This window comes from Panthera onca, chromosome C1 (assembly GCF_046562875.1).
Source record: "Panthera onca isolate mPanOnc1 chromosome C1, mPanOnc1 haplotype 2, whole genome shotgun sequence".
NCBI classification, from domain to species: Eukaryota; Metazoa; Chordata; class Mammalia; order Carnivora; family Felidae; genus Panthera; species Panthera onca.
Window position 1 is genome coordinate 213,467,564 of NC_138346.1, and position 8,510 is coordinate 213,476,073.

The 8,510-nt window shown below is 58.5% G+C and overlaps 1 protein-coding gene across 1 annotated transcript; it reads left to right on the forward strand.

The window, feature by feature from the left end:
• The first annotated feature begins 4,440 nt into the window (after window positions 1-4,440).
• SRM (spermidine synthase) lies at window positions 4,441-8,510 on the forward strand. The gene is made up of 8 exons (XM_060622603.3): window positions 4,441-4,728; window positions 5,336-5,456; window positions 5,951-6,043; window positions 6,868-7,021; window positions 7,567-7,650; window positions 7,743-7,888; window positions 7,973-8,095; window positions 8,202-8,510. Exons 1-8 carry the CDS (start codon window positions 4,562-4,564, stop codon window positions 8,220-8,222), a joined length of 909 nt encoding a protein of 302 aa, XP_060478586.3. The 5' UTR covers window positions 4,441-4,561; the 3' UTR covers window positions 8,223-8,510.

Genomic DNA, 8,510 nt, shown 5'->3' on the forward strand with positions numbered 1-8,510 from the left:
GGGCGGGGTGGGGGGGTGGGGGGTGAGGGGGCGGGGTGGAGCAGGGGTGGGGGGCGGCTGGTATAGCTTTAGAGCCAACTGTGGCCTCTAGAGGGCCCGGTCTCTTCCCTGTACCTGTCTCCCCCCCCCCCTTTTTTTAACTTCCCCAATTAAAAAAGTAATAGCATGTTCACTGTAGGAAATGAGGAAAAGAGAACAATTATATCGTCTGTAACCCTACCACACAGAGATAAGCTTTCACGCTTTGGTAGAAAGGCTTTCTACTATGTGTGTGTTCATTTCCAAACTTGGATTTATGCTTCTGCAGTTTTTCACCTTTAAAGTTTCCATCTTTTCTCATTCCAAAATTCATTCTAGTTAAGCACCATTATTGAACATGTATATTTGCATTTTTATGTTCTTCTTAATAATGGAGCATTGAACTTCTTCAGAATTCCATTTGATTTTAATATCGAGATGGGATATTAAGCCAAGAAGGCACAAAATATACCATCATTTTTGTTTTCACAACTACTTAAACAAAGAACGTATGTTCATAGAAATTTTTCCCAAGAGATCATCGAGAGGGCTGGCTGTGTGCGACCCCCGGAGGGGCCGTGAAGCCAAAGCAGGCGCACTGCCAGGGAGCAGCCAGTCAGGCAGAACAGCGAAGAACAGCCCAGGCCCAAAATGGGCTGATGTCTGGCCTAGTCAGGACTGGAGCGGTCGCAACCAACAGAAAAGCCAAACTGTCGGTGGCTTAGCAAAGCAGATGTCTTTTTCCTCTCTCCTCAGTCCTAGTTAGTCCAGAGCTAGTGGGACAACTTTGCAGTCCTCCCTCTGGCACTTAAGTATGGCGCTGCCATTCTCAACAGGAACGTAGGGCTTCCACCGCATGGGTTACGGGGACCTGCCATGGCTCCATCCATCACATCTGCATTCCATTCAGCTGGAAGGAGTGGGAGATGCACACCCACCTCTCTTTACGTGGAAGTTGCCCGTTTCCACTTCCCGTTGGCCGGCCTATAGTCACATGCCACGGCAAGGGCTACTGGGAAAGTCATTTCCGTGCCCACGTGCCCGTAAAAGTCCAGGATTCTGATGCAGTTTGGAGAGAATGGACAGTGAGGCACAATAAGCAGTCTCCCCCAAAATCTCAGAATCCCTGCGACTAAAAAATGGACAGATGGGAATTTTTAAGAGTGAGCAATCATTTTCTACTGAGGATGGCCCGAGGAGACTTCGTGAAAGGCACATTTGGGTCGGGCCTGGAAGAGGAAGGGAGAAAGTCCAGAGAACCTTGTAATACAAAGAAACCCAGGCCCCACCCCACAGCTGCCAACCAGGCTGGAGCTGCGGCCTCGGGAGCCGGGCTCGGCAAACTCTCCGGGTGATTGTCACAGTGGCCTAAGTCTGAGGACCGCCATGGTAAGCGGGGTGGTGGGCCCCAGGCCTCGCTTAGCGGGCCGCAGTGGGCTTCCCGCACGCAGGCCAAGGGGGAAACGAGAACAACAAAGACCGTGTGTCAGCTTCTTCCGTGGCTAAAACGATTCCTTGCCCTTCACTTGGAAATTATCTTTATTAGTTTTGTCTTTGTGGCAATGGTTTTCGGTGCGTTTGTTTTCTAAAAAGATGGGGACCGTGAACAGTAGTACTAGTTGAGGTCTTTCTAAATGTCATTCCTTGCAAAAGAAAGAGCTGGCAAAACCTGAACGTCAGTCCCCAGATGGGTTTTTGAAACTTGGCCGGGCCCTGAAACCACAAGTCCAGGACTCCTGAGCCACGGGATGGAGACCTGAACCTTGGGGATGTTTGGAGAACAGCTCTATTTCCATTCATTGATGTGTCAAGCCATGGGGACAGCACGTGGATCCCCAAGGCCGTGGGAGGATGGGTAAGCCTGCGGAGGAAAGGCTCGGTGATTTGGAACCGCGGAGGACCGCGCCTGGGCTCTGGAGGAGTGAGGTTGCAGGGTCAGCGGGCTGGCGGCGGAGAGAGGATCTATGAGGAGGGCTCTTCACTCGAGGAGGCGTGCTGCTCTTTGTGGCACTTTGGTCAGCTTGCCATAAACATCTTCACCAAGTAATACCGTGCGGTGGCCAAATTCATTCCCACTCATGGCCACAGCTGTCAGCCTGGCCGAACACAGTGCCTAAAACGTGCCTCAGGTGCCAGCTGCTAAAAGTCTCCGGTGACAGACACACATACCTTTCCCACGGCGGTCCCCCTGAAGCTCCACCTTGGACAGTGGCCAGTCGCCCACCTCTGTCCTCTCCCCTCTCCCCCTTTTTATATATTATCTACACTTTAACAGGTTGGGATAGTTGACCCGCTAGACAGTGACGCATGACAACGGAACCTTAAATGCACGTTGGTCTGAATTCGGGGAAACATTTCGTGCTGTACCTTGGTTGCCTCCATCCTGGTCTTCCCTACCTGCTTTGAATAACTGGGCTCCACAATATGGCCACTTCTGGCAGAACCACTGTGTTTCCTCCTCGTGATCTGAAGTCGAGTGGCATTTATGGGATGGATCATGGTCCTGTACATCTAGGGACTTTTCTGCCTGTATTTTATTCAGGGCCTTTGTCTTCTTTGAACTTGGAAGGTTTGAGCTACTGCTTATACACACCATCCCAGAGATCCCATTCCCTGTTGGTGTTGAGGCGGAGACCGTGGTTTCACTTCCTCTACCGGAGGCGATAAGATGTCGTTTATGTTCCTTCTCTTGTGAGGATGCACATGCTGGGAGCAGCTTTGTTCAGCTCACAGGGGGCATGGGATGGACTTGATCTTCCACTCCCCCCATCCCCTGACCTTGCAGTGCCCCAGGAATGCCAGGGCCCCTGTCTGGTCTCAGCTGTGCAGTCCCTGGAAGAAAGCCGCGACAGCTGACTACGAGGGGCCTGGACTAGGGCCCAGGCCGCCAGCATCAACTCAGCCTGTTACCCAGTGCTGCCAGCTCTAGTCTCCTGGAGCTTCCAGTCTGCCTCGGGACACAGAAGTAAACAAGCGATCAGAGCTCAGAGGTGCAAATGTCTTGACGGAGGTTGTACAGGCTGTGATGCAAATGCCATGACCCCGGTACAGGACTGAACGCAGGCAAGCCTGTAGTAACTGGACAGAGGGGTTGACCGAATCTTACCTGCTGTGCGACCCTCTACTGAATGACCTCGTGTCCTGAAACGGCTTTGTATGAGACGTCTCCTAGCAATTCTTTTATTGTCTTGGCTCACCTTCCCTGTGAAAGGAGCTTAAAGCCAACCAAGATACGTTGTTGCCGTAAGGCTTGAGGCTTGCACCAGCTGGTAAACACCAGCCTGTTACTCATCTGAGGTTACAGAGAACATGCTTCCCACCTCCGAGGGGAGGCCGCAAAACGTCAGTCAAAAGACATCCCTCTCATGCCACCGGTAGTTTTACACCAGCTTCAGCTCCCTTCCTTGGCGTGCAAAGAACTATGCGTGTAGAGCAATTAGCATGTAATATTTGGTAATTAGCATGCTTAATGCGATTCAGATAAGTTCCTTGACATTTTCCTAAAAACAGCACGTTCCCGCCCACCCCTTCAAAGAGCAAAGCCCAGTTTGTTTGAAAAAATAAAAAGACAAATTAAAAAAAACTCGCGTGCCAGTCTTATTTGGTGCCGAATATACGTGGGTTGGCCTCTTCCGGGACATTGCTCGTAAATTTAGAAACTCGTTTCGAAAAAGACTCCTTATCCAGCAGCCAGCCACACGGCTCATGGGTCGGAGGAGAATCTGAGAGAAAATGGCTAGATCTCGCTTAAGTCAGGGAGCTAAGTCGGTCCTTTTCAAGGAAAAAAAAAAAAACAGTGCGCCTGGCGACAAGCCACACTTTCCGTCCAACAAGGAGCCAAATTTGGGGACACGGCGAGAGCTACGCTCTCCTCGTCCGCCCTGGCGCAACAACGTAACTCTGCGCCTTGCAGTGTAGCCGCCCGCTCCCGCTTCTGCAGACCGAAGGCTCAGGCGGGCGGTCCGCTCGTCCCAGCGCTCGGAGGGTCCGCGCCCGGCCCGAGACGCCCGCTCCGGTCTCCCCTCCCGCGGGCACCCCCTCGCTCCCTCCCTGCGGCCCCCGGCGCCTCCCGGACCCCGGGAAAGGGGCGGGGCCCGGGGGCCTGCACCGCCCGGCCAGCGCGGGGCCCGGGGACGGACGCGGACCCGACCCCCGCCGCCGGCCCGGCTCGCCCAGAGCCGGAACCCTCCCCGCTGCCTGGGCCCGTCCGCCCGGGCCCGTCCCCACGTGGCCCCTCGGAGCGGGCCGCACTACCCTGCTGCCGCGGACGGACAGCGCGTCCAGCCACTGACACCGCGCTGAGGGCCGACAGCCAATGAGCGCGCTCTGACCGCCGGTGGGGGCGGTGCCTCCGGGCCGCCGCACTCCCGTACCCGCGCCGCCATTGGCGAGTTTGGGTTACACCCCTGCCGGCAGGCCCCGCCCCGCCGGCAGGGTTAGGTTGCCTCACGGGCGGCGGGCGGAGCTGGTCCCGTTGTGCTGCGGCTCCGCGCGGCCTGCAGTCCCGGGCCCGCGCCCCGCGCAGCCCGCCCGCCCGCCCGCCATGGAGCCCGGCCCCGACGGCCCCACCGCCTTCGGCCCCGCTGACATCCGCGAGGGCTGGTTCCGCGAGACGTGCAGCCTGTGGCCAGGCCAGGCCCTGTCGCTGCAGGTGGAGCAGCTGCTACACCACCAGCGCTCGCGGTACCAGGATATCCTTGTCTTCCGCAGGTACCACCGCCCACCCGGCCCCGCGCCACCGAGCGCCTGCGGCGGCCCTCAGCCCAGACCGCCCGCTGCCCGCTGCCCGCTGCTCCGAAGCCAGCCGGGATTCCTCCTACCCGAATCTCCGTCCCGACCACCCTTCTTCCTGCCCGACCCCTGCCTTGCGCCCTTTACTTCGCCCCCCGCCCCCGGCCGTCTCTCCCCCCGCCCCTCCCCATGCAAAACTGTCAGAAGTTCTGAAGAACTAGGCCCGTCCCCTCCCGCGGTCCCGTCCCCTGCCGCGATGCCCTCCCCACCCTGCTCCCCGTCTCCCTGGGCCGGGGGCCGCCGTTTGGGGCAGTCCTCTTCCGCGGGGAGGGAGTCGGAGTCTGCGCCGACCCCACGCGCCGCGCTCCACGTGTCAGTCCCGGACACGTCAGAGCCGGGACCCTGAGTCCACCCCCACCCCCCAGCCGGCGGGCCTGCCTGCCCAGCTTTGCCACGTGTCATCCCCAGTACTTCCCCCTGGGACCCCTTGGCAGGTCGGGGGAGATCCTTCTCACCCAGGGCGAGTGGGGGCACATCGCCCCCACTGCAGGGGACCCAGGTACCTAACTGTCACTCCTGCCTTCAGTAAGAGCTACGGCAACGTTCTGGTGTTGGACGGCGTCATCCAGTGCACAGAGAGGGACGAGTTCTCCTACCAGGAGATGATAGCCAACCTGCCCCTCTGCAGCCACCCCAACCCACGCAAGGTACCCCGGCTCCGGAAGGTTCAGCCCCCACACAGGAAGCCCACTGCTCAGTGTCCCGCAGAACATGGATGTGCCCATGCTCGGCCCAGCTGCTTGCTAAATGGTTGTCAGAAAGTGTTAGCAAGCACAAAGGGAGTAAGTTGGGTGGGGGTGGCGGCGGGCCCACTTCACAGGGTGGGGGCTGACACAGCCTCTGAGGAGCAAACCCTTCTCACTGAGGCCCGAAGCTTAAGACGCAGCAGCCCTGGGAGGAGTTTCCAGGAAAAGGGGACGCCTCGTGCCAGGTTCCTGAGGCAGGACAGCGTTGCTGAGAGTAGCAGATGAAATAATAAGGTCTGTGCATCAGCGGGGTTGAGAAACCTACCCTGTTCAGATGGTTTTGCGTGAGTGTATCTGCCCCGTGCGGGCCCAGGCCGCTGAGTCCTGCTGGAGCCTGTTTGGTGAGGCTGATGCTCAGTTGATGCCCTGCTTCTGACTGTTCCTCCCGCTCCTAGGTGCTGATCATCGGGGGTGGGGACGGGGGTGTCCTGCGGGAGGTGTTGAAGCACTCCTCCGTGGAGTCCGTGGTCCAGTGTGAGATTGATGAGGTGAGTGTTGGGCTCTGGGGTCAAGTCCCAGCTCCGCCCTGGGACTTGGCTGTGTTCCCTTGGGCAAGTTGCTTAACCTTGCTCAGCCTCTTTCTTCGTTGGGAGGATTCAGTAGAAGATCTGGGTAGTAAAGGGCCTTGCACGTAATAAGTGTGCCTCAATGCTGGCTCTTAGTAAGACTAAGCTGGTTTTCAAGTCAAGATCCAGGAGCGTTCCAACTACTCGTGCGTGCGTTTACCCTTTACGCTCAGCTTGTTTTTAATGAGCATCTAGTACGCAGCAGCCATCGTCCTAGATGCTGGGGCACAGTGGTGAATGGACCCGTCCAGTCCCCACCCCCTTGGAGTCGGTCTTCCAGGGAGGAAGAGACTTAAGAGGGTGATCTGGTGAAGGCGTGGTGGGAGCTGGGGGTAAAAGGAAAAGGCAGGCTCAGAGCTCACGGGTGAAGGCTGGTCAGCGCAGGCCTCCCGAGGAGGTAGATTTCAGCTGAGGCTTGGATGGAAAACAGTTGGCCACGTGGAGGCAGGGGAAGGTCCTCCTGGAAGAGGTTGGACTCACCTCCCTCTGAGATAGCAAGAAAGTCACTCAGAAGGGACAGTTTGGTCTGGGGACAGAGAACAGGGACAGTGGGATGTGGGCCGGGGAGCAGAGAGGAGCCATCCTGCCATGACTGAGAGGGAGGTACCAGAGTGCCCCCCATCTTACAGATGTGGAAGCCGGGTTTCCACAAAATGAATGGCTTGCCCAAGTGACCGGGCGATTAGAGGGACTGCTGGAGGGCCTCCAACCCCCACGGCAGAGCCCGGTCCCTCCTCCCTCCTCAGGACGTCATTCGGGTCTCTAAGAAGTTCCTGCCGGGCATGGCCGTGGGCTACTCCAGTTCCAAGTTGACCCTACACGTGGGTGACGGTTTTGAGTTCATGAAACAGAACCAGGATGCCTTCGATGTCATCATCACTGACTCCTCAGACCCCATGGGTAAGCGAGGGATGGGCCTTGGGCCCCCCTGGCAGCCACCGTCCAGAGGCGGGGGTCCCGCGTCTTTCCTGTCTTGGTTGCTACCTCCCCAACCCAGCCCTGGCTCAGCAGAGGCAGACCACGCTGTTGCCCAAAGTTCACAGGTTGATTTCCTAGAGGAGGGTGGGGCTCTGGTCTTGGCCCACTGAGGCCTAAGTTTCTTCTTCAGCCTCTTCTCTGGTCTTAATAGGCCAGCATCAGGGCAGGGATCTAGTCTCAACCCAGGGCCCAGGGTGGAGAGTCCCCCAACAAAATGGCAATGAGAACCCCCCCACCTCCCTGCCCAGGAATGGGACGAAAACATGGAGCCCTCCTCAGGTTGACAATGGATCCTTGCACTCCTCAAAAGCACTCTCTTTGTGGTTGGTTTCTGAATCCACAGACCTGGGCTGAAATCCCGGCCCTGCCCCCTTGGCAGCTGTGAACGTGTAAAGGGGCAGTGGTGGTACTTGCCAGAGCCAGGCTCAGGAGGTCTCAGCCATTGTCCCTTGTCCCCACCACTGCAGGCCCTGCGGAGAGTCTCTTCAAGGAATCCTATTACCAGCTCATGAAAACGGCTCTCAAGGATGATGGCGTCCTCTGCTGCCAGGGTGAGCAGGCCGGCGTCGGGGGCGGGGCGGGGGTCCTCCAGTGTCGGGGGGCCCTGCCTGCCGGCGCTGATACTGCCCTGCTCTCTCCCCAGGTGAGTGCCAGTGGCTGCACCTGGACCTCATCAAGGAGATGCGACAGTTCTGCAAGTCGCTCTTCCCTGTGGTGGCCTACGCTTACTGCAGTATCCCCACCTACCCCAGCGGCCAGATAGGCTTCATGCTGTGCAGCAAAAATCCGGTGAGCTGCGCTCCCTCCTGGGGCTAGGAGGGGGGCAGGTGGGCACGAAGGCGCTTCCCTGACGCCCCCGTCCCCCGCCCCCAGGGCACCAACTTCCGGAAGCCCGTGCAGCAGCTGACACGGAAGCAGGTTGAACAGATGCAGCTGAAATACTACAACTCCGACGTGCACCAGGCAGCCTTCGTCCTGCCCGAGTTTGCCCGCAAGGTGAGCCGCTGGCAGGAGCGGGCAGGGGGGCCCGGGGCCTCCCGAGGGTCCGCCTGAGCCCCCGCTTGACCCAGCACTCCCCTGACGAGGCCTTCTGTCCCCCCAGGCCCTGAATGATGTGAGCTGAGCCCAGGTACCGCCGCCCGTGCTGCCCAGGATCTCAGGCCAGGGAGCCTCCGGGGCGCCCGGGTGTGACAAGCCCTGGACAGGACCCCCCCGACCCTGCCCCACCGGCGCGCCCACCAAGCAAGTGTTACAGGCCCCAGAATGCTGCCCAGCCTGCCCCGCTGGGCGGACTGTCTGTCTCTCTCAATGTGGCGTTCAGCCTCCAAGCCTATGGCAGCTGTGTACGGCACCTTCTCCGCCTTCTGTCACCCTCACTCACCAAACACGTGTATTTATAACAAAGTCTGAA

Bases quoted from the DNA above. Each gene is read 5' to 3' on its own strand.
- SRM (XM_060622603.3), top strand. From the start codon at position 4,562: ATGGAGCCCGGCCCCGACGGCCCCACCGCCTTCGGCCCCGCTGACATC. The intron at 7,022-7,566 runs GTAAGCGAGGGA...CCACCACTGCAG, and splicing joins TGACTCCTCAGACCCCATGG to GCCCTGCGGAGAGTCTCTTC. The intron at 7,651-7,742 runs GTGAGCAGGCCG...CTCTCTCCCCAG, and splicing joins TGGCGTCCTCTGCTGCCAGG to GTGAGTGCCAGTGGCTGCAC.